Source organism: Syngnathus acus, chromosome 22 (genome assembly GCF_901709675.1).
Source record: "Syngnathus acus chromosome 22, fSynAcu1.2, whole genome shotgun sequence".
NCBI lineage: Eukaryota > Metazoa > Chordata > Actinopteri > Syngnathiformes > Syngnathidae > Syngnathus > Syngnathus acus.
Window position 1 is genome coordinate 9,045,099 of NC_051106.1, and position 24,428 is coordinate 9,069,526.

Here is a 24,428-nt window from a genome sequence, read left to right on the forward strand (position 1 = left end):
AAACAGCTAGTTAGATTCAACGCAAGAGGACCGACACCCCCTTTTAAAAAAAAAAAAACATCGACGTGGCCTAAAAGGAAGTGTAGTTGAAGGGTAGATGCTGCCCTCGTGTGGAGGAAAACGGCAACTCTTCTGCTCTCTGGAGAAGTTTTGATTCTAGATATTGGACGTTTGGACATGGAACCTAGCGTCCAATACAATATTTATATCCTGATTGAAATTACTGTTCATTATTTAAAGTGACTGTAAAAATAAAGCACTAATCATGAAAGCAATCGTCTTCAAAATCGAGAAATTTCCGACGGTCCTTGGAGGTAGCGCCTCTTGGCAACTCGCGCGCGCGTTGCATACGAGCGTACGTGCGTACGTGCGCGTGGCCGAGGAAGAAGAAGTGAAGCGTAGTGAAGGAATCCCGAAAGTTAGCGCTTTCGCAAAGTTCACATACCTGACTCCAGGAGGAGTTGCCGGCTCAAAAACCTCGACACGGGGAGGGGTTCACGGTAAGTACTGACCGCCCTCAAGTGTCTTTATCGGCTTTTCGCCCCGTCCGCCGGCGTTGTTTATTTGGGTGGCGGCGTGAGGGGAAAGCGGAACTAGCTTTAGCCGACTAGCTCCTCCAGGTCGCCTCCGTGGGGCGACTTTGCTCGTATCCAAACCGGTTGTCGACGGCCACTCTATACAAGTACAATGTAAGGTACTTTTTTGTGTCTTTTTATAACAGTCAATACGATTATTTCAATGTTTGGGTTAGAACCGGTTTACCTTTAACGTCGCATTTGTTTGAACACGTTCAAGCACGTCATTCACGCTAACGTCACCTGTATCAAGTTTTTTTGTCCCTTGCTAGATCAATAAATAATTTGATCGGCAACTCCGGTCTTTTAAATTAAATAAATAACCCTAACTTGAACACTTCTATCTTGTTTCCCCTTAATCACCCCCCAAACGTGAATTATAGTTTGTGTGGTTTTGTTTCTGTGTAGTTAAGATTCTAAAGTATTCCCTAATTATTTACATCAATGCCGCCTGAGAGGGGAAAAAAAACACTTATTGAGGTGAATTCTGTGAAATTTTGCGTGGGTAGAAAACAGTAAAGACGTCATTGTGTAGCGCACCAAGATCTGGAGGAACAGGTTTGGGTAGAAGAACCAGAACTTGGAGGACATGAGCCTTGTTTGCATTGTTTGTTCAGAGAGTCATGTGGGCCAATTGAAATGTTTTTTTTGTTTAAATGTTGGGTTTTTAAAAACAAATAATAATGCAACTAACTCTTAAATTTAATAATAATGTGAAAAGAAGCAGCTTTTTAAAAAAAAAAAAAAAAAAAAATCCTCTCGACAAGCAGATGCTCCCATTTCCCTTTTGCTTTTTCCATTCAAAGTGCCGTCGCTGCAGTTTTGACTCCGAGGGAAATGTTGGCAAAGGAAGCGAAGGAAGCAGAATTCCTCCACAGTTTCCTCGCTCCCCCGATGGCCTTGTAGAGTTTTTGTTGTTTGTGTGCCAAAATGTGCCAACTGTCGCATTGATTTGGGGGGGGGGGACTACATAACCAGTGACTTTGAACACTTGGCAACATCCTCTGAAGAGAGCAAGTCGGGGCTTGCTGATGTGGTTTGTTTACTTTTAGACGTCTGCAAACGGCTTTTAACGGTCACAATCCGCCTGGATTGCATTTTCTCTGCTCATAAACCACAGCGACGCCGTAAATCCCTCACGAGACAAGTTAAACGTTGACTTAAAGCCATGAAAGAACGAAGCCAGCCGATCACGAAGGAAGCGCGCATCGAGAGCCAGCCCGGCAAAAGACATGAAAGGGGCCTTGTTGTGACATCGCAAACGTGCACTCGCGGGAGGAAGTTGCAAGTTGGCTTTCCTCAAGCAGTTGAGCACTGAAAGCAAAATCAATTCAAGCATCTCACCTATTTCCTCGTACTAAAATTCCTAGCGCTGTGAGTGTAAGCCAAAAATCTGGCGCTCCAGTACATAGTGAGCGTGATAAGAGAAGAAAAAATGTCACCTAGAATTTGTTTATTCCTTTGACTTCAGCTCTCTTTGTGTCCCGTCTCAGGCCGCAGACTATCGAGCTCAGCGCCACGGGTGGAGCGTCCAAACTGGACAGCAACATGGATGACATGACGGTGGAGCAGATTGCCGCCAGGGCCAACCAAGTGACGGATGAGGTAAGGAAGGCATCGCCAGCACGAAACTGACCCTATCTGCAAATTGCAGACACCGAAAGCCCCGCTGAATATTTGCAACGATCCTGCTAAGCCGCCTTGGGTCAACACTCGACATTTGTAAGGTGTAAAAAAATGTCCCACTGACAAACTGAATTGTCAGGGGCATAGTCGAACGAGACTTCTCCTGTTTGCAAGTTGTGCGTGTGCTCGATGATGTCGTCTTGTTCTGTCTCTCTCTTCCTTCCTTGTGCCTACGCCTGCTTGGCAGACATCTTGTCGCCTTCTGCTCAGTGGAGGTCAGAAACCAGTTAACTCACTCTCTTGATGTCATTTTTATTCATTTTATATTTTTATTCACATATTGAAATGATCTTTTTTGGAAGAATCCGACCAGGGCCTTTTTTGAAACCTCAACTTTTTTTTTTTTTTGTCTTGTAGCATAATTGCCCAAGTCATTTTGAACTCATAGTTGGCTAAAAAATAGGAGCAACCACATTCCAGGTTCTTTGCATGCACCTTGTTTTCTATTCCTCACACTTTTGTCACCTTAGGGAAGAGACGTTGGGTTCCTTTGGAAATATGAATTAAGAATCCAAAATGAAATGTATGCATGTGATGTCTGCAGTCGCTGGAGAGCACGCGCAGGATGCTGCAAATGACCGAGGAGGTGAGAAAAGCGGCCTGGTCGCTTTCCTGACCAAGCAAACGGAATTGAATGAAGCTTCTGACATCCTGTCCTGCTTTTTGCTGTTTGCAGAGCAAAGAAACTGGCATCAAAACCATGGTGATGTTGGACCAGCAAGGAGGTGTGTATGATGCTTGACACCCTTGCCGTTCAGATTTTGGCCACGATGGCGGTTGACGGCAAGCGGCCCACTCGGTCTTTCAGAGCAGCTGAATCGCGTGGAGGACGGCATGGACCAGATCAACCAGGACATGCGGCTAGCTGAGAAGAACCTGACTGACCTCTCCAAGTGCTGCGGACTTTGCATCTGTCCGTGCAACAAGTACGCCGCCTCTGCTGACAAACATAATCATGACACATTAACTGTTGTTAGATTTGAAGCAATCAGTCTCATCACACAAATATTAAAGCGGTTGATTTGAGAATTGTGTATGAAACTGCATTGAGCTAAAAAGTAGCGCAAAAGTTTGGAGAGGCTTTTTGCAAACATGACACTCGTAACATCGACAACCGCTCTTCCCAAAACACCCTCGCATTGAAGCCAAAAGATGAGGTAGGGGAAGGGCTTTGTCCTGCGTGTGCTTTACCTTCTCCCTCGCCGGTTGTGACGCCGTGCCCCCCCCCTTCCTAGGGTGAGTTCCATCGAGAACGACTCCCGATACAAGCGCACGTGGGGCATCGGCGGCGGACTCGACAACGAAAGCAACGGCGACGGTTCCAAAGTGGTGATAAAGCAACCCGCCGCCATTCACAACGGTCAGGCCGGCGCGCCACCGCCGACTGGACCCTACATCAAGAGGTCGGTCTTCCTTCCACCTTTTGTCCTTTTCCTTGCAGGATGGGGGGGGGGGGTGAGATGAGGTCAGATGTTTATTGTTGGAAAATGTAAATGCCATGCATCGAACTGTGCTGGCGCGGCGACTTGAACGCCATTGCAGGATAACCGATGACGCCCGCGAGGACGAGATGGAGGACAACCTAAACGCCGTCGGCGGCCTCATCGGCAACCTGAAATCCATGGCGATGGACATGGGCACCGAAATCGACAAGCACAACAAACAGATCGACCGGATCACTGATAAGGTGACGCTCAAAATCCGACTCATTTTTCATGAGCGGCACTCACCGACATTGTTTTGATTGCTTCCAGGCGGACATGAACAAAGTGCGCATTGACGAAGCCAACCAGAGAGCCACCAAGCTCATCAACTAGGCAGCAGCTCGCTCTGCGGAGCGCCAAATCGGAAATGTATACGGGATCGGTCACCTACCTTTGCTTTAGAAAGTGTAATGACCGCTTTTCACAATGGCCACGTCTCCTTTCTCAACATCTCTCTGCATCATCTACCTATGGACTGATTTCGACCCCCCCCCACACATAAAATGGCCCTCCGTGTAATTATTATTGTATGTGTATAACTTCCACGATGCATCTATTTAATTCTTTCAAGCAGAGCTGTGAATGAAATCCTCTCATTTTTTATCTATTTAATGTGCTTCACGCGGCGGAGCGACAAGCTAACGCCCCGTCGACGGGATTTCTGCGTGGATTGTCATGTACATAATTCTTGCTAGCAATCAGCCTGCTAGCATTCAGGTCTTGTGATCAGTACGCGGCCGCTCCCCGTGTAAATATGTTTGCTCAGCTACAAAACAAAAAAAAACTTCCTTTGTTGAGAAACTTTGTCAGTAATAAAGCTACAAAACTGTCTCTTGTTTATTAAATTGTTTGTTCTCTCACGTGACAAAGTCCAAATATTGTTTTATTCTTGTGAACATTAACAAACTTGCCCAAAATAAAAATCATGTTACAAGAAAAAAAAAATTAAGTAAGCCTTGCACGTTAGGCACTCAGCTTCACATGCATCACGACCCTGGTGAACACGCAATTTTTTTTTTTTTTTAATAAAGCTGCACTTTCGTTTTGGCATTGTTTCCACTCACTGGCAAGCACTCGCCTACTTCCTTCTCATGCATACACACACACAATCAGCAAGGTGGCGCAATTTGAGGAGAAGTGCGTGACTTCTTTCTGAACGATTACAGAGAAACCTGGAATAGAGTGAAATGGAATGGAGTGGCAATTGTATTGACAATATACTGTACATGCGAGGCAGTCGAACAAAATCCCGGACAGTTTTTGAAAAACATTTTGGAACGCGGCCCCTAGGACTAGCGCTTGACACCTGTGACCTTTGACCATGATATTTCCCTAATAAAGTGGCCTGTTATTAGGTACACTTGAAAATGGCGGTGTACCTAATGGAGTGTCCGTGTGATGCCCTCGTTAAGCGCACCTGCGTGAAAAGTTTTAGCTCCTGCAGAACGTGAAAATGGCTAAAACCTTTCACGCAGGTGTGTTTAACGAGGGTAACTTGGAAAACATATTGGAACGCGGCCCCGAGGACTAGAGCTTGACACGTGTGACCTTTGACCATGATATTTCCCTAATAAAGTGGCCTGTTATTAGGTACACTTGAAAATGGCGGTGTGCCTAATGGAGTGTCCGTGGGATTCCCTCGTTAAGCGCACCTGCGTGAAAAGTTTTAGCTCCTGCAGAACGTGAAAATGGCTAAAAGTTTTCACGCAGGTGTTTTTAACGAGGGTAACTTTGGAAAACATATTGGAACGCGGCCCCGAGGACTAGAGTTTGACACCTGTGACCTTTGACCATGATATTTCCCTAATAAAGTGGCCTGTTATTAGGTACACTTGAAAATGGCGGTGTACCTAATGGAGTGTCCGTGTGATTCCCTCGTTAAGCGCACCTGCGTGAAAAGTTTTAGCTCCTGCAGAACGTGAAAGTGGCTAAAACTTTTCACGCAGGTGTTTTTAACGAGGGTAACTTTGGAAAACATATTGGAACGCGGCCCTGAGGACTAGAGTTTGACACCTGTGACCTTTGACCATGATATTTCCCTAATAAAGTGGCCTGTTATTAGGTACACTTGAAAATGGCGGTGTACCTAATGGAGTGTCCGTGTGATTCCCTCGTTAAACGCACCTGCGTGAAAAGTTTTAGCTCCTGCAGAACGTGAAAATGGCTAAAACTTTTCACGCAGGTGTGTTTAACGAGGGTAACTTGGAAAACATATTGGAACGCGGCCCCGAGGACTAGAGCTTGACACGTGTGACCTTTGACCATGATATTTCCCTAATAAAGTGGCCTGTTATTAGGTACACTTGAAAATGGCGGTGTACCTAATGGAGTGTCCGTGTGATGCCCTCGTTAAGCGCACCTGCGTGAAAAGTTTTAGCTCCTGCAGAACGTGAAAGTGGCTAAAACTTTTCACGCAGGTGTTTTTAACGAGGGTAACTTTGGAAAACATATTGGAACGCGGCCCTGAGGACTAGAGTTTGACACCTGTGACCTTTGACCATGATATTTCCCTAATAAAGTGGCCTGTTATTAGGTACACTTGAAAATGGCGGTGTACCTAATGGAGTGTCCGTGTGATTCCCTCGTTAAACGCACCTGCGTGAAAAGTTTTAGCTCCTGCAGAACGTGAAAATGGCTAAAACTTTTCACGCAGGTGTGTTTAACGAGGGTAACTTGGAAAACATATTGGAACGCGGCCCCGAGGACTAGAGCTTGACACGTGTGACCTTTGACCATGATATTTCCCTAATAAAGTGGCCTGTTATTAGGTACACTTGAAAATGGCGGTGTACCTAATGGAGTGTCCGTGTGATGCCCTCGTTAAGCGCACCTGCGTGAAAAGTTTTAGCTCCTGCAGAACGTGAAAATGGCTAAAACTTTTCACGCAGGTGTTTTTAACGAGGGTAACTTTGGAAAACATATTGGAACGCGGCCCCGAGGACTAGAGCTTGACACGTGTGACCTTTGACCATGATATTTCCCTAATAAAGTGGCCTGTTATTAGGTACACTTGAAAATGGCGGTGTACCTAATGGAGTGTCCGTGTGATTCCCTCGTTAAGCGCACCTGCGTGAAAAGTTTTAGCTCCTGCAGAACGTGAAAATGGCTAAAAGTTTTCACGCAGGTGTTTTTAACGAGGGTAACTTTGGAAAACATATTGGAACGCGGCCCCGAGGACTAGAGTTTGACACCTGTGACCTTTGACCATATTTCCCTAATAAAGTGGCCTGTTATTAGGTACACTTGAAAATGGCGGTGTACCTAATGGAGTGTCCGTGTGATTCCCTCGTTAAGCGCACCTGCGTGAAAAGTTTTAGCTCCTGCAGAACGTGAAAATGGCTAAAACTTTTCACGCAGGTGTGTTTAACGAGGTAACTTGGAAAACATATTGGAACGCGGCCCCGAGGACTAGAGCTTGACACGTGTGACCTTTGACCATGATATTTCCCTAATAAAGTGGCCTGTTATTAGGTACACTTGAAAATGGCGGTGTACCTAATGGAGTGTCCGTGTGATTCCCTCGTTAAGCGCACCTGCGTGAAAAGTTTTAGCTCCTGCAGAACGTGAAAATGGCTAAAACTTTTCACGCAGGTGTTTTTAACGAGGGTAACTTGGAAAACATATTGGAACGCGGCCCCCGAGGACTGGATGTCGACACCCCTGGTTTAAGTGAAAAGTGCCCCACCCGCCCTCACCCCCACTTTCTGATTGGCTGTTTGATCTGTGACGTCACACGGACGCACCATTAGGTACGCCGCCATTTTCAAGTGTACCTAATAACAGGCCACTTCATTAGGGAAAAATCATGGCCAAAGCTTAACTGAAAAGTGCCCCACCCGCCCTCACCCCCACTTTCTTATTGGCTGTTTGATCTGTGACATCACACAGACACTCCATTAGGTACACCGCTATTTTCAGGTGTACTTAATAACAGGCCACTTCATTACAAGTCAATACAAGTTGTAATCTCTCAAGAACAAAATCCTTTTGAGCCAAAAGTTGTAATAGTCATTTATTTTTGAGAAATGTGAGCAAAAAAAATCCAGATTCATGTGCACAGTATCCTTTGAGTTCACAACCATTGCGTGAGGCACAAAAACTTTTTTATTGTCATACGTGGCAACCTCCAAACATGCGGCTAAAGCAAAAATACAAGTCGTTCTTTGGTTGAGTGTAAAAAGACCCTTCCTGTGCTTTCATAAAAAAAAAAAAAAAGAAGAATTATATTTATCTATATCTATAATATATATCTATATCCCTAGCCCTGACCCTGACCCCTAAACTGTGTTGGCTTAAATACAGGCAAATGAACCTATGTTGATGTATATAAAACAACTCTCAAGCGTGCTCTTGACAGAGTGGACGCAATAGTGGCGTATTGACGCCCCTCCCAAATCTTATCACTTCTTTTTTGCAAAGCGGCCGAACTTCTTCTCTCTGTCTTTCTTAGCAATGGGGCCAGGTGAGGCCGAGGAGGAGGAGGCAGGCGGGGGCAGGCTATGGCTGGTGGCCCCCGAGGGCCCCCCTTCGTTCGCGGGCGATGGAATGGCCCTCGCCATGGCCTGGCTCCAATGCTGAAGCTCCTCCTGAAACGCCAATAAAAAATACTTTTCTTTCCTTGTTTTTGTCACTTTTTCTCCACATATATATATTCTTTTATCCTTTTAAACTCAAGAATTAAAATGAACAAACTCACCTCATCTTTACAATGGAACAAATACTCACTGCCGTCTCCAAGACTGCGAAAGAGGAAAACAGGTGACGTTGACGTCTTTCCGCACGAGCTGGAGTGCGCCTCACCATAGTTTGCCCACGTGCTTCTTCTTCTTATAGTTGCCGAGCAGCTCCCAGCTGGCGTTGGTCAAGGCCAGCGCTTCCTCGCCGTGAAAGGTGGCGCCCTGCCCGAAGGTTTTGGTGTCTTTGTAGGCTGCCAGCTGACCGGGCTTCAGAACGCAGTACAAGTTGTTCCACGACCTGCGGAATGTACAAATCAGCCACATAAAAAAAATTCCAAAAAAAGGGAACAATGAAATCTCTACAGGTCTGGTTCTTACCTACTGGACACCTTCCTCCCAGATCCTCCCGCGCCCTGCTTGCGACCCAGCACGCCCTTCAGCAGCACCGTCTGGGCGGGCAAGGTGGCCGCTCGCTCCGTCTCCTCGCCCACCGCCGAAATGGATGCCTCCAGCTCCAGAGAGCCGCTCTCCCTCATTTGGGATTCCGCGGGCGCCGTCCCTTCAGGGATGCCCGAACTGGGCTCAGCCACGCCGGACTGGAGGAGATACGCCATGCCGCCATCACATATTTGTCTCCTTTTTTTTTTTTTTTTTTAAAAAAACACAGACTCACCAGCGTTTCTTCCTCCACTGTGAAGAGTTGTGACGACTCAGCAAATCCTGTGTCTTCTCTCCTGAGCGGAAGAACGTTTGAAATCATCTTGGCTCATTTTGCAAACACAGCAAGATCAAATGTGTCTTTTTACATGAAATACTTTGACGTTAAAAAAAATCAATCAAATATGTATTGTAAAATAGTCAAATAAACAGTATGACATTTTTAGGGGTGTACCTGCTCTCTTGCTCATAGCGCTGCTGCTCTTGCAGGAACTGCTCCATCTCCTGCTGCTGCTTCCTCAGCTCCAACAACTCCAACTAGGCAACACAGGACAACTTTGGTGAATTTGCCCAGCCGCCGCAACGAGACGTCGAGCCGGCCGTACGGTGGTGAGGCGTTCCAGGGCAGAGAAGCGTTCCTCCCAGGCGGCGGTGGACTTCTCAAAGGCTTCGTGGCGCTTAAGCAGCTTCTCCACCTCGTCCACCGACTGGCCGACATCCCTGCTGCTCACATACGGCTCCTGAGCCACCAGCCAGGCCTCAGCCACCGAGGCGTCGCGCGCAAACTGGCACACCTCCAACACTACACAGACACACCCCAATGACGCTTGCATCCTTTTTTTTTTTTCTTCAATTACATTTTTTGTTGCACTCACAAAGTCGTAGCCAGTCCCAGCGGTCGTCCCACTTGAACATCATCTCCTGACGTTTGTCCCCCAGCTGCGCCATCTTCTCTTGAATCTTGACAAGAAAAATGGTTCGAAATCAGCGATTGAAAAGAAATAACCCTCCAAAGATTTCCCGTCACTCGATTCCAACCTCGGCAGAGTCTCTGTGCTTGCGCGCCAGCAGGGCCGTGCCTAGGTCCATGCATTCGGTGAACTTGGCCCCCCGCGCCTCGATCTCAGAGCGGATGCCCTGGTGGTACTTCTGGAGAAACTCCACTGATGACACGTCCCTGTTGGCCAAACTCATATTTGACTGAAAAAGTGGAGCTCAGTGTTGCTTTTGTGAATTTGAGGCAAACGCTCACCGCGGCTTCTCCTGGGTGTCGATCTGCTGGATGACGCTCTCCATCCAGGCGGTGAGGTCACGCACCATGGCGTAGAAGCGGAACTTGTGGGCCGTGTCCAGCAGCTGCTTGCGGCGCCCGTCGCAGGCGTCCAGCAAAGCCCGCCAGGCCTCCACAACCTCACGTTCCTGCGCCTGGATAGCGTCGGCGCGCTCGCCCGCGTACTGAGCGCGCAGCTGCCCCGCCGTCTCCTGCACTTGCTCCACCTTGAAGGGACACGGAGAAAATAAAAAATGTGAAAATCATAAAAAGAATTAAAAAAATATCTAAACATTGCAGGAGATAGCGTAAATATTTGGATTTATGATTCAAGAAAAGGTCGCCCTTACCTGCTTCCCCAGGGAGGTCAAGTCACGTTCGAAGGCGGCGTGCATCCTGTGGAAGGACTCGGCTTTGCTGAAGTCGTCGCCCACGTCTTCGGGTAGCTCTTTCTGTTTGTCGCCGATCTGGACCACCAGCTCCTTGCCGTCCACAAAGTACCTGAAGAGCAAAGCGGAAAGGTACAGCGGCCCACAAACATTTCTGCTGTGGATCTGGCTTACTTGAGCAGCTCGTAGGAGGCGCTGAGCAGCTGAGCGCGCGTGTCGATGAGCTCCAGGAGGTCGGCCCAGCTCTCGTTGATGGTATCCTTCCACTCGGCCATGGCGATGGCCTCGCCGTGGCCTGCTTCAATCAGCTCGTCGATGGTGCGGTTGACGGCGTCCACGCGCGCCTGACCCTGCGCGCCCGTCTCGCGTGCAAACTCACGGAACTTGTCCCTCAACAGCTGGGACAAAGTCATTTTGTAAATGTCAGACTTTATATTTTTAGGTAGGGTTTCAAACTAGGGATAGGGTTTCAAAATAGAAACCCTAACCCTAGTTTGAAACCCTACTTTGAAACCCTAACTAGTATGAAACCCTAGTTTGAAACCCTAACCTCAGTTTGAAACCCTAGTCTAAACCCTTTAACCCTAGCTTTAAACCCTACTTTGAAACCCTAACTCTAGTATAAAACCCTACTTTCAAACTGTACTATAATATATATAAGCTATATATCAATATCAGAGGCGATAATACCGTGACGTGGTCCAGGTCCTGCCCCATCTCCTGCGAGGACGCGGCCACGTCGCGCTCGGAGATCCACTGCTCCAGGTCGTCCACTTCACGGCTGAGCAGGAAATGGTGGTAGGTGTGCTCCAGCTTCCTGCGCCGCTCCTCAGCCAGCTCGCTCAGACTGGCATACTGCTTGTCCACCTGGCCCTGACGTCGGATGATCTTCTCGCTGCGTCGCAAGAAAATCAAAACCACTTAGCGTTTGATTGGAGACGCATTGGGTCACTTTTGTGGGAAAAGTGGCACACCCGTCGGGATGGTCCTCCGCCAACATGTTCTGAGCTCGCTCGGACAGACTGCGGATGGAGTCGGCGTAGTCGTCCACGGCCTGCTTGACGATGTTGTGACGCTTGAGACTCAACATGGCGCTCTGCTCGTCCTGAGGACCAAAGGTGGTGAACCCCAAACGCGAAATCCAACGGTGCCACGCTATGGCCGCACCTTTGGCTTTTCCTCGGCGATCATGTAGAGCTCTTGTTCGCCGATCCAGGCTTGGGCCTCGTCTGCGTCGTTGTAGAACTGCTGCGCTCCATGCGAGGCGTCCAACCTGTCCTTGCGTCGCGTCATCTGCTCCCGCAGCTGCGGCCAAGCCTCCTCCAGCTGGGCAAGTTGTTTGGCCAGCCGCTCGACTTCGGGGCCGCCGTCCTCGCCTGCCGCCGCCATCCCGCGTCCTCGCTCCAGCACCTCGTCCACGCGGGGCTGGTGGCCCTCAATTTCCTTCTGCAGGGTCTGCGCAAGTTTTGCTCAGTCTTGAATTCAAATTGGACTTTCAGATCATTGTTTTTGCTCATATTACAAAAGCTGGCATTTGAACGGGGGGGTGTAGACTTTTGCATATGACAAATATTTCATTTTTATTGATGCTACTCCTGTTTTGTGCTCTGTACAATCTGGTTACCTGGTTCCTCTTGAGCAGCATCTGCACCGTTTGCAGGTCGTTGCCGTGATCTTCCGACAGCGCCAGCGGCATTCTCTCGTCAATCCACAGCTGGACAAAAAAAAAAAAAAAAAAAAAAAGAGTCGTCAAGAAATGTCAATATGAAAGAAAGAGAAAAAGAAAAATATTGCAAGGCTCACCAGCTCGTCCGCCAGGTCTCTGTAGAACTGATGCACGGCCTTGGCTGCCTCCAGCTTGCCCCTGCGCTGTGCCAAGGGGGCGCTAAGCTGCTGGAACTGCACCTGCAGGTTCTGCTGCTCCACTTCCAGCTCAGGTTGCCCGGGCTGCTGCTGTTCATCACCTCCACCACCACCACCACCGCCGCCGTGCGTTCTGAGCGCCTCTTGGAGCTCGTCCAGCTCCCGGGCGCGATCCCGCACTTGGTTCTCCATCACCTGAAAAAAAACCTGTTAGCTTACACGACAAGATTCGCTAACACTAAGCCATCACTCCTCCCAAAAAGTGGCCCCGACAATTGTTCGCCTTGTAACCTGATGTTTCTTGAGCAAGATGTTGGCGTTGGTCAGGTCTTTGACATCTTGGCCGCCACTGCCGTCATCGCTGGCCCCACTCTGGAGCTGCTGCTGCAGCTCACCCAGCCACTTCCTGATGTCCGCCAGGCTCTGGTCAAACAGCTCCGAGCGGTTGGCGTCGAACAGCAGCCGAGCTTTCTCCTGCGTGGTGGACTCCAACATCTCCCACAGCTGGTGGAGGGCGGCCAGGCGGTCCCGCACCACTGGCTCCAACTCGGGCTTGGAAGTCATCAGCTCCTGACCCTCCTGCGGACAAATATCAACATGCTAAGCAGGCTAGGCTAACAAAAACTGGCTGTATTTGAACGATAAGGTTTTTCTTGGCCTCTGTCAATCCAAAGTCTGGATCTCATCAGTGGGGTAAGTACCTGGTCCACTTTGTCCAACCAGTCCTTGTTGGAGGCCAACTCGGCCATGAAGGCCTGGTGCTTCAGCCACTTGCTGTGCAAGTTGCGGGCCTCGTCGTAAGACGTGTCCTGAGCGGTCAGCATCTTCTCATTGATCCACACGGTCAGCTGGGATTGGACAGAGACGGACTCGCATGAGCGGACGCTAAATGCTACACCGAGCCGACGGCAAAGGCTGAACTCACATCCTGAGTGTTCTGCAAAAAGTGCTGCAAGTCACGGTTGTCTCGCAGCTTCTCCGACACCTCCTGGGCTCTCGCTTGATTTTTGTTGTGCCTGAACGTCAAACAGAAAAACGGGCTTTTTTTTCCTGCAGGGCAGCTCGAGTTTCAGAAAAACACAGTAATGCAAAAAGGCCATCAGAGGGTCTACTCTGGCTTTAAAGTGAATCGATATCCATTAGCGCTGGAACCTGCCTGCTCAAATGCATTGTGGGAGTTAAGAGTCCTGTGGGGCTCTGTAGGACCATCAAGTCGGGAAATGTTTCTCAAAGATGAATTTGAGGGAAAAATATGCCTCATGAGTTCCACAAAGTTCTCATTGGGAAGAGAAAACTCAAACTTGGTGGAGGAGGCAACCACGCACCTGTCACTGATGGAGTCCATTTTGTCCTGCACTTTCCCCGCATACAAGTTGCCGCCGTCCACCAGCTGTCGGCCCACCTGGAGAGCGCCATCAATTTTCTCTTCGTTGGCCTCCATGGTGCTCAAAAAGTCCTCGTGTTTCTTCAGGGCTTGCTCGGCGCCGTCCAGAGTGTCGGGCTTGTCCACGTGGGCCAAGGTGTACTCCTGAAAATAATCAGAATCAGAAACGCTATCAGAGCCGAGTCAAAAAATACAACTGGTTCATGTAGCAAATTTGAAGCTTCGTTTTCCCACCACTACTTTCTAGCCTACAAACGGCTAAGGAGAGAAAATCTCTCAGCCATCTTTTGTTGCTCAGTGGAGGTAGCAACCAGGGTCTCACCTGGTTGTTGAGGATGGCCTCCACCGCCTTTCTATCCCTTAGGAACTGCTGGAAGCCCAGGCACTGATCCAGAAAGTTCTTGCGTCGGTCCCACATTTTCTGGAGCTCGTACCAGCCTCGGTCTAGACCGCCGAGCGTCTGCACCAGCTCCCGATACTGCGGGTCATCCTCCAGGCCGAGCGTGACTTGCGCGCCGGTATCCCTGATGGCACAGATGTCCTCCACGTGGCCGTCAATGTCGTCGCGCACGGCGTCGTGGAGGCTCAGCTGCTCCTCGGCCTCGGGCAGCGAGGCGGGCATCTCCTCGGAGGCCACGGCCTTCTGAGCCCTGAAGAGCCACGACTGGAAGTCGTCCAGGTCCTGCAGGAACGACTGCAGCTTGCTGACTTCGCCCAACGACTCCTCCAGGTCCTTCAGGGTCTTTTGGAGCTCGCCCCAGGCTGGGTCCAGTTGGGCCCGGCGGGCCAAGATGCCCGGCGCGTTCTCCGGATTCTCCGCCGCCAGCCGGTTGGCCTCGGCCCCCAGGAGCTGGAGCTTGTTTTCGATGGCAGCCAAGTCGCGTTGCATGCCGTACAGCTTCCTCTGGATGGTCATGATGGCGGCCAGGTCGTTGCCCAGGTCCTGTGTGGACTCGATCACACGCGTCTTGTCTCGGATCCAAGCAGCGGTCTCATCGCACTCCAGTCCGAAGTTGTTCAGGCTGACCGTGGAGTCCACCTTCCTCTTCTTATCCTCCACCATAGCCTTGAAGGCGTCCCACCTGAAACAATGGTCCAATAGAGCGATTTTAGTTTCGGAGTTCCTTCGCGAACTACTTGCAAGAAAAGAAATCACCTTTTGTTGAGTCTGGTCTGGCATTCCTTGACGTCTTTTATGCGAGGGTGTCTGCTGTCCTCCAACTGTTTCACCGCCTTGTTGACGTCATCCACTCTCGACTGAACGTTGGCCATATCCTGAGCCAAAATGCTCAACCTGGAGGCAAGAAAAAGATCCAAATAATGATACGCTCATCTAACCTTTGAGATTAAATATTAGAATCAGAATCACATCATGTCTGTGTACCTATTCTGGACCACTTCCAGGTCTTCCAGCTTGTCAGGCACCCCCAAATCCACCAGCCAAGTCTCCTTCTGGCCCATCCAGAGCTCACAGGCGTCCGTCTCGCTGAAGATGGTGTAGAGTGCCATGGCGTCATCCAGCTTCTTCTGCCTGACGTCGGCAAGAGACATGAGCTCCATGAAGAGGTCCTTGATGTCTTTGAGGCGGCGCTGGATGTCGGGTGTGTTCAGCAGCTCCTCGGGTAATCCGTTGGCCTGCTTGGACAGGGCGTCCACGGTGACGGCCGTCTTGGCGGTCTCGTTGCACAGGTCGTCGTGGCGCCGCACGAGCCGCTGGGTGGTGTACTCGTCATGGCCGGTGTCGTCGCTGCTCATCTGCCGCTTGGCGTCCAGCAGCCAGGCCATCAATTCGTCGGCGTCCCCTTGGAACTGGAAGAACCTCTGCGTGTCCTGCAGGTTCTGTTTACGGAAGGCGGCCAGCTCCTCCAGCTGCCGCCATTGCCCCTCCACGCTATCCGTGCGCTCTCGGATCACCGGCGCACCAAAGTGGTTCTCCTTGATCATCTCGTCGCCTTCGGTCAGAAGCTGGCACAGAAACAAAGGCAAGACTCTAGACAAAAGAAAATCTCAAATTCATTTTAAAAATCCTTTTTTACCTTGTGCAGGTTGGCTCGGCGAGCACCCAGCTCGTCCTCGAAGGCACTGTGCTTGCTCTGGAGAACCAGCACGCTGGTCAGGTCCTTGCCGTAGTCCAGTGAGGAGAAGAGATTCTCCTTCTCCTTGATCCAGCTCTCCAGCTCCGCCGCTTCCCACAAGAAGCTCCAGAAGCGACGTGACTGCGTCAGCTGGGCCCGGCGCTGGGCGGCCAGGTCCAGCAGTTCCTGGTAGCACAGCTCCAAATGCTCCACCCGGTCTCGGATCACCTGGGGATCGCATGGCTTGTAACCTGGGAGATGAGGAGGAGGCAGAAGGACGTTGACTTCCTTGACTAGCTTTCAAAGTTCCAGTCAGACTTACTTTCTCCGTTGGCGAACTTGAGAGCGGCAGCGCTGGCGTTCTGGACTCGGTCGGCTTGCAAGGCGACGTCTTTCTCGAGCAAAGCGTGTTTCTGTAACAAGTCTTCCACTTCCAACAAATGTTTCCCAATGTCAGAAGACAGCAGCCGGACCTGAGCAAGGAGACGTTAACAAAGCCATCCGTTCCGATTTTATTTCTTCTTCCGCTGAGTCGGTGCTTTTACCTTCATGTCATCCATCCAAGTGATGATGTAGAGCATCTCCTGGAAGATCTTCTGCAGCGTCAGGTTCTTGTCCAGTCGCCCCCTGCGGGCCTTGAGCAGCTCCTGCAGGTAGTCCCACAGGCGCAGGACGTTGTCCTTGCGGGCATCCACCCGCTTGGCGTCGTGGTAGCGTTCGGCCTCCAACTCCCCGGAGATGTTCACCAGGGCCTGGACGCGCTCCTCGTAGGCGGCGATGTCCGTCTCGATGGCGTCGTGCTTCTTCTTGGCCGCCTCCACCGCTGGCAGGTCGTAGCCAAAGTTGTCCTGGAGACGGCGACGCTTTCTCAATCAGCGATTCTCGACTGGCGGCTCCGTAATGGACAGGAAGCGACGGTACTGGCGTACCTGCGCGACCAATCGCTGGTTCTCCAGAAGCCACGTCTCCCTCATGGCTGCCTTGCGGTCAAATCGTCTGGCCATCTGCTCCAGTTTCTCCTGGCGAATCAGCTCGTCCCTCAGGACTCGCTCGCGCTCATGCTCGGCGCGCTCCAGTCGCTCCCAGGCCTGAAGACCCCCCGGTACCAAGAATGACTTGACGTTTTTACCAATTACTCGGTCACGGTCACGTGACGGACACCTCACCCTGTTGATGTCGGCGACCAGCGCTCCTTCTGTGGGCGTGTAGACCCTCTGGTTGTTGGCCCTCATGCGGCTTTGGATGGTAAAGAGCAGCACTTCCAGATTGCCTTTCTCCTGGAACCTGTCGGGACGTGTCCGCCATTAAATCGACGAATCATCGAGGAAGCGTTGCAATTGCCGGACGTCTGCTCACTTGGGCGGCTTCTCCACCGTCCTGTAGGTGTTGAAGGCCTGGAGCTGCTGCTGGACGCCAGACAGCGAGTTGGCCAGTTTGCGGTTGTTGAGCACCAGGATGGTCTGCTCAATCCAAGCCAGCAGCTCCGACGCCAAGGTCTCGTACTTCTTCACCATCTTCTCGGTGGCGATGGCATGGTCCAGGACTTTGCCCACCCGCTTGCCCTCCACGGCCAGCTGCTTCATCTTGGAGAAGTAGTGGTAGAAGGCCACCACATACGTGATGATGGACTTCTCGTCCGGGTTCTCGGTGAACACATCCTCCGGGTCCAGGAGCTTGGTGACGCCCAGGTGCTTCTCGGCCACGTTGAAAGCGCTTTGGAGGTTGTGCGTCGGGTTGGACCTCTTCAGCTGGTTGAAGTCCACCAGATCTGGTCTGGGAGGCATAGACAGTGGGGTTTGGTTTTTCAGAGAAAGTAAGAATGATGATGATGGATGGATGATAAATACAAAAAAATATTTGGAACTCTTGTCTTACCGATGTTTGTGTATGAGAGCGTTGAAGGCCATGCCGTCTTTCCAACTCGTGGTGAAGTTTGTGATGTTCACACTGGAATAACTGTGCAAAAAAATAATAATAATTCACACTGAAGTGGAAAGCTAAGCTATGCTAAGCTAAGCGAGTTACTGACCCTGCTGTCTTCATCTGGCACCACAGAAGAAGAGCGTCCTTGGCCGAGCGCGTCTCCTTCTGGTCGGCCTGGCCCGTCTCCACAATAATGTCTTGGATCTGATCGGGGTGACGATCAATAACATGATTTAAGATACATACAATAAGATTTTTTTTTTTATTATTCTTGCATGTCCCCAGTGTGGAGGACTACGATTGGAACAGTCACATGACAAATAAATCCTCAGAGGTGGCTAAATTTAGCTCTCTGAAGCTTAAAAGTCAAACGTGGACTTTTTTCCTCTTTTCCCCAAAGACTGAATAATGCAGAGCGCCGTATTGTTTGAACTAAAAATAACAGTGTCGCTCACAAATTAAAAATAAATAGCCCTTCCGAGAAGGCGAAAGACGTGTTCTGATGTTTGCCGCGCCTTCGCTCACAGAAGAATTCAAAGCGCAAAGGCCAAAAACAAACCTGGAAGCGGAGGATGATGGTCCAGATGAGGCCGAGGATGAGGCGGTGGTTACCGTCGACGATGTCGTGCGAGCCCATATTCTCCAAGTGGACGCGCTGCTCCTTGAGGAACTGCAGCGCCTTGTCCACATTCTCCAAACAGTGGATGCGCATCCTGCCCTTGGTTGGCTTGGGCTGAGGCCCGCCGGAAAAACATGCAAAGTATTTGTCAGTATTTGACATTATTGAGAAGATTTGATAGTCCCCAAAACCAAAATTTGTTTACCAATCGTTCTCCGGACAAGACCTCCAAAAGTTTAATGAGCATGCGTCCATCACGGAGGTCCAAGTAAAGGTCGGAGATGCGACAGTTGACTCGCAACAGGATGGAGTTGACCCACTTGGTGAACGTCTTCTTCTGCACCGCCTCGCGCTCGTCTGAGGAAAAAAAAAAAAATCTGGGTCAGATTTCAGATTCACGTTGAATTTTTTTAAAATTTTGATGAAAATTAGATGAATGGAGTTTCTTTTTTCCATGTTGATGTTTGCATGCGTGGAGGGAAAACAAGCAGCTTGAACCTCTGCAGACGGGCCCCTAAATCAATCATGAGGATCCCATTTGCTGCGTGATTTCATTACGTCTTTCCACCATGTCTGCTGCGCTTGTTTAAAAGGCAAAGTCAGCGAGTGCGCACGCGCTAATGCACGTTTGTTTGCACGCGTTAGCATATTCAGCCTCCAATTGCTGTTGCATTTACCAGTACGGCGCTTCCAAAGTTTTATACTCGGGGAACGATGACGTCATCGGAGTCTTATTTGCCTGGTTTTTAATCGGCGCGACAGTTTTACGCTCGACTTGTCCTGCGTGCAGCAAGACGGCATCATTTATTTAGCCGACGCTCCTTATTGCACCGTCGTCTCCTCAAGTCAATGCATCTTGTTCTCATTTTGTAGTTTTTTTTTTTTTTTTTTGCTCCTCCCTCCATCTCAGCTGACTTCGACGTGTGAATCATTTATGGGCGAAGTCACAAAGCTTGCCGTGTGCAACTGATAATGCGCTTCTTTGGTCAAACTGCCAAAACGCCACTTAAGATTACAAGCAAGGGAAAAACTTGATGAAAACGTCACAACGGAAATATGTACAACAACAAAATGACTACATTTAAAAAAAAAACATCGCAATTTGGTTTTAGTCTGTCCAAGTCCAATAATAATGACAGTTTAAATGAGTTCAAGAGAAAAAAAATCGGAATATCAATAAAAGTTATGTCATAGTTAAATGAAAACACATATGTGATTTTTTTTCAAGTTATTTCCCAATAAGAAAGTCAAAATTCCAAAGATTTAAAAAAAAAAAGAGAGAAACAACGTAATTATTTCGAGTTGGAATGTTACAAAAAAATGTATTTGTTGAAGAAAAACTTTCCTCATGTTACACAATTAGCAATGACATTATCAGTTGAACCAGTTAAATTGCAGCTCTATGGTTCATAGTCATCAAAATGGGGATACAATAATCATGTGTCCCTTTGAATCAAAATAACATTAAACCAGGCTAAATTATTTACGGGGCGGCTTTAGACGTACGCAGCATAACATCGTCAAAAGCATTAAGATGAGAAATCTTTGGATTGAATCTCCATCATCAGCATCATCATCATCCCAGTTGACCCCGCCCCCCTGCTTATCATTTTGGCGGGCGTATCAGTACAAGACTGACTAAAGAGCGACGTGTTTGACAAGTCTTCCTTTCCTTACGTTCTCTCGCGCACTCCGAGCGAAAGGCCACACATGACTTATTCATGCTGATGGATTTTCCCTGTACTCGCCTGTACTCGGCTGTACCGTGTGTACGACGCCTCGTTACCTCGTTTTTCCCCACACTCAGCGCTTCTTGATAGACTTCGAAACGATTTCTGTTGGGCTGAATCCAACCCTAGGAGCCCGAAGCGGACCTTAGTTCCAGATCGATCGCCACCGTGTCAAACCGACGGCCGAAAACACACATTTTTAATATCAAAAGTGGCAGAAAAAAAGAAAAGCCCAAATACGCTAAAACGTTAATTGTGGTTTTGAAAGTGGGCTGAGGGGGGGTGGGGTATCCCAAAACCTCTTTAGAAGTTGCTGCTATGAATTATTGAAGTTGGTGTACAAGTGTGGCAAAGCCACAGCGGCCTTTGGATGAATACATTACTAGCTAATAGCAGAGCAAGCAACTTAAGGTCATTTTCAGGTATTTGTTTTTTTCTGACTTTTTTTTTTGTAATCCATCGCCTTTGTTCATTCTCAATAAATATATTCCGTGTGCTTGACTGGCTAATTCATGCAAAGAGCCCTCGGTCGGGTGCCAGAGGGAGGCCCAGGTCCCCCCCTCAAGCCGCCCCTGTGACCCCGCGCTACCTTGCAGCTGCCGGAAACGTCCGTCCAGGATGGAGTTAAAGTAGATGTTGGATGCGCTGGAACTGAGCCAGCGCGCCCGTTTCATGCTCCGGCCGGACAAGGAGGACGACGAGGATGAGGAGGGGGACGGGTGGACAGGGCGCTGACGGGCGGCGGGCGGCGTGGGCACGGCGGTGAGCCCCGGGAGGGTGAGCGGCACCTGCAGGAGGACGGCGCCGTTCCTCTCCGGGTGATGCTCCTGCGGTTTGACCCGGCCCCGGGGCGCCCTCCTGGTGGCCCGGTGCACGGGCGGGGTGCTCCGGCTGCGCACGGGGGCGTCGCCCTCGGCCGGCGGGTAGCGGCGGCCGCTCGCATCTTTGCCGTCCTGGATCTTGGAGGAGGCCTTCAGGCTGATCCTCACGTCCCGGAGTCGGGGCTGGCTGATGGGCGCCGCCCGCAGCAAGCACGGGCTGCTCATCTTCGCCCCGCCGCCCACCAATAAACTCTGAAGAAGAGGAACGGGACGGCGTCTCTCCTCTCTTCCGCCTGCTGGCTTTCTGCCTTCCTTTCCTAGTGCCGACTCCTCCTTCCCTCCCTCCTCCTCCTCTTCATCTTTGTAACTTGCGTGATGATGCTGCCGCTCTCAGGCATTTCTCATTTGCATCTGCCTTGGTTTCCTTATTTTACATTTCGTGAAGCCCCTCCCCTTCTTGATGAATCATTCACAACTAGGATATCTATTACATCTTATATGTCAGAGAATTTTTGAAGATACAAATTGTCTAATATCCCAATTTTTCAAACAATGAATCTTCTGACAGTCCTCCCACAAGTCCGTCCTTCACTACGCCGGAAACGCGTCTATTTTTAAAAAGCGGCACAGGTGCTTAAGGCGGAAAATTCCAAAGAGCTGCGAGCTGGCGAGCCTACAGCTGCGCGCATCCGTCAAGGCGGGAATCATTCTGGGAATGCGGACTCCAGTCAGGTGACCTAACCCGAGACTTAAGTGGCCAATTTTACGACTCGGGACTTTCTTGACTAAAACTTGAGCGAATGGGTTGGGGGAAAACAAAAGCGTAGCACCACAGACAGACAGACAGAGAGAAAACAAACCCACCTGCAAGAGCTTTGATTCGTGAGCGCTCAAAGAGTCTGGCCGAGCTGTTGTCGTTGTCCAGCTCCTCGTCGGGGAGATCGAAGCGAGTGTTGATGCGACTGTACTGCTGCGTGATCTCCGCATTGTCAAAGTCCGTAGTGGACGTCATGGTGGAGTTTTTAGCGGATAATAGGAAGGGGGTGGGGGGGAGCAGGGGTACGCCGAGACGTCCTCAGGTCCTCTCGTTCAAAAGGTTAAGAAAAAAAACAAGAAAAAGTAGCTTCTGTTCCTGGTTGTGGTCTGCAACAAAGAAAAACAATGACCCCCATCAAATTTCTGAACTGATGAGTTTGAAGTTCTAACAATTTTTTTTCCATCAAATTTGTCACACGAATTTTAAAATTCAATATCGTTTGTTTCCTGATCGCTCTCAAAAAGGAATTGACTTGTTGGAAAAGGGATGTCAACAATAGATGTCCTTTAGCATCCATTTTGTCATTTTGACCCCGCCCCCCTGCTGACAGCGTGTTCATTCTTAGCGCGGAATGGCGCTTTATCAGGCGACGCCATGGCTCCCTTATCACGTGTGTGTGTGTATATGTCAAGGGGAGTGGTGGAGTCACACACACTCCAAAGTGACACCACCATGAATGATGTCGTCCAACCGTTGCCGGCATGCAACCTGAACGCTTCTCGCAAATACAGACCTTTATTATTAAATTATCATTATTTGCTTACTGATTTATTTATCAATTTACTTCATCAAAAATGGTTAAAGATGTATATTGGAGTTTTGAAGATTTTTTTTAGGCATTTTTCATTTTAAACGTCAATATTTAAACATTTTGGGAGTTTTGTAACCTGTGTAAATAAACAGCGAGGGTTCACTGTACAAGTAACCTTGCGCTGAGCTTTTTTTTTTTTAACCTGTGCAAATAAACAGTGAGGGTTCACTGTACAAGTAGCCTTGCACTGAGCTTTTTTTTTTTTTTTAGGGTGGCCAGGGGGCCCCAACGGATGGCGTTTCAATGACGCGTCCTTCAGGTTTCCCTCAGTATACCGCTCACTATCACACATTCACAGAGGGACCTTATCAAACACGGAGGTGGCGGGGGTCAGGGGGCGGGGCTTATCGGCCCCACGCACACACACGAGCACAAATGGACAAACGGCCCTCAACTGTCCTTTGCTAGCGTTCCTTGAAAATCTTGCACTGTTGCTCCAAAATGGTGCTGCTGCCCTCCGAACTGGAGCTCGTAGGAGGGAGCACAAAACGCCAATTCCCTTAAAAACAATGCAATGACCACTTTGGTGAGCGTACTCGTTGCGACTGCGGGGGGACGAAATAAGAGACGATGGGGGTGAGGTCGTTTGCATTCTGCAACCCCAACTGCAGCAACTGGACTGAGGGAGGAAGAGGAGGGTGGCAGTGGACAAGCCAGACATAACATTTAGCCACCAGCATCGTCTTCTACTCACTGCTAGCTTTGAATACAAGCTAATAAAAAGGGGCAACCTCTGAGGCCTTGCTTTAAGAAATAAGTCTACAAACTATTCCTGGAGTGTGTTTACATTATAACGTGCTGGCTGGTCCACACGAATTTCCTTTTAAGGGGAATAAAGAGGGAACTCCAGTATTTCTTGGCTTGCTCTGCTTTGGATTCATGTGTTTTGGAAATCATTTGTTAGCAATAAAAAACTCACTGATAACTCACAAAGAAGGCACACATTTCAGTTACTTTAAGTCTGAAAATAGCTGCTGGGTTATACATTATATTCAAATTTGGGGACTACAAAAACGCCATGTTGTTGGATCTATAAACAGTGTTTAACTTCATTTTTGGCGAGGGTAAAACTCAAATTGTTCTACATTTAGCTCTATAAGAAAAATGGCATTTATAGACCAAGTTTGTTTTAAGCTGATTAACAGTTATTTATACTCACATTTGACACCCCTTTGTTGACCAAAACGATCCAGTGCGCACATTTACAACATAAACAACAAGCCGAAAATGACTTTGGTTGACGTTTACACAGGAGTCACTTTGATGCACGAGGACGCGTTGTCTTTTTACGCGCGCGTCGTCGTGCGTAAAAAGTCACTCGTGGTCGGCTGCGGGAAAATGACGCCTGGTAAACGTCACAAATAACTTCAAAAACAGTTGAAAACAATCCAAGTCGGACAAGTATTGATTTGGGCTGGCTGCTGTGCTGTTCGGTGCTTGACGTCCCAACAGGTGTTTTGGGGGAGCCTGCTGACAGCCGCGCTTCGAACGTCCATAGAGATATATCGCGTTTTTAATTTTGCACTCACTTTTTGGAGGAAATCCGTCCAGGTGGAGTCTCTCGTCCCAGCCGGTGGTCACTTTACGGTCCCATGGACGCATCGGGGTCCCACTTGGGGTTGCTCCTGCCTGGAGGGGACCAGGAAAGGGGGGGAATCGGGAAAAAAAGGGAGGGTAGTGGGGGACTGCGCGTCAAGCTCATTCCCGAGAGGCAGCCGGCCCACTGACCCGCCCTGTGGGGTTAAAAATAACGAGTGGGCGCCTTCAGTGGGGAGGGACCATACATTCCCGACACGGGGCTGCAACAACTAAAGTTGCACGTCTTGTGTTGCGGGTGCGAGGCTATAGCCAGCCCCCCCGCACACAT

The 24,428-nt window shown here is 49.5% G+C and overlaps 2 protein-coding genes across 4 annotated transcripts; one reads left to right on the plus strand and one right to left on the minus strand.

Annotated features, from left to right (window-relative positions):
• The first annotated feature begins 350 nt into the window (after positions 1–350).
• Positions 351–4,519, plus strand: LOC119116174 (synaptosomal-associated protein 23-like). Of its 2 annotated transcripts, none has more exons than XM_037241398.1 (8): positions 351–500; positions 2,069–2,180; positions 2,806–2,847; positions 2,938–2,986; positions 3,070–3,187; positions 3,497–3,664; positions 3,804–3,948; positions 4,016–4,519. In XM_037241398.1, exons 2-8 carry the CDS (start codon positions 2,124–2,126, stop codon positions 4,076–4,078), a joined length of 642 nt encoding a protein of 213 aa, XP_037097293.1. In that variant the 5' UTR covers positions 351–500; positions 2,069–2,123; the 3' UTR covers positions 4,079–4,519. The 2 variants fall into 2 exon arrangements, with proteins under 2 accessions (XP_037097293.1, XP_037097292.1); XM_037241397.1 differs by lacking the exon at positions 351–500 and adding an exon at positions 507–689.
• A 3,225-nt stretch (positions 4,520–7,744) lies between these two features.
• Positions 7,745–24,351, minus strand: sptb (spectrin, beta, erythrocytic). 2 transcript variants are annotated; one of them, XM_037241061.1, is made up of 36 exons: positions 24,091–24,351; positions 21,798–22,076; positions 18,588–18,739; positions 18,323–18,496; positions 17,870–17,967; positions 17,716–17,796; positions 17,197–17,613; positions 17,007–17,124; positions 16,770–16,928; positions 16,386–16,688; positions 16,163–16,313; positions 15,802–16,091; positions 15,150–15,730; positions 14,922–15,059; positions 14,088–14,847; positions 13,707–13,909; positions 13,307–13,397; positions 13,083–13,229; positions 12,673–12,960; positions 12,322–12,576; positions 12,143–12,232; positions 11,686–11,973; positions 11,493–11,623; positions 11,209–11,413; positions 10,693–10,916; positions 10,480–10,630; positions 10,112–10,356; positions 9,898–10,036; positions 9,735–9,819; positions 9,465–9,661; positions 9,314–9,396; positions 9,095–9,155; positions 8,800–9,017; positions 8,546–8,719; positions 8,442–8,484; positions 7,745–8,331 (listed from the first exon to the last, which is right to left on the minus strand). In XM_037241061.1, the coding sequence occupies exons 2-36, from the start codon at positions 21,943–21,945 to the stop codon at positions 8,146–8,148; spliced, it is 7,074 nt and encodes a 2,357-aa protein (XP_037096956.1). In that variant the 5' UTR covers positions 21,946–22,076; positions 24,091–24,351; the 3' UTR covers positions 7,745–8,145. The 2 variants fall into 2 exon arrangements, with proteins under 2 accessions (XP_037096956.1, XP_037096955.1); XM_037241060.1 differs by having other exon boundaries at positions 9,290–9,396.
• Between the last annotated feature and the right edge of the window lie 77 nt (positions 24,352–24,428).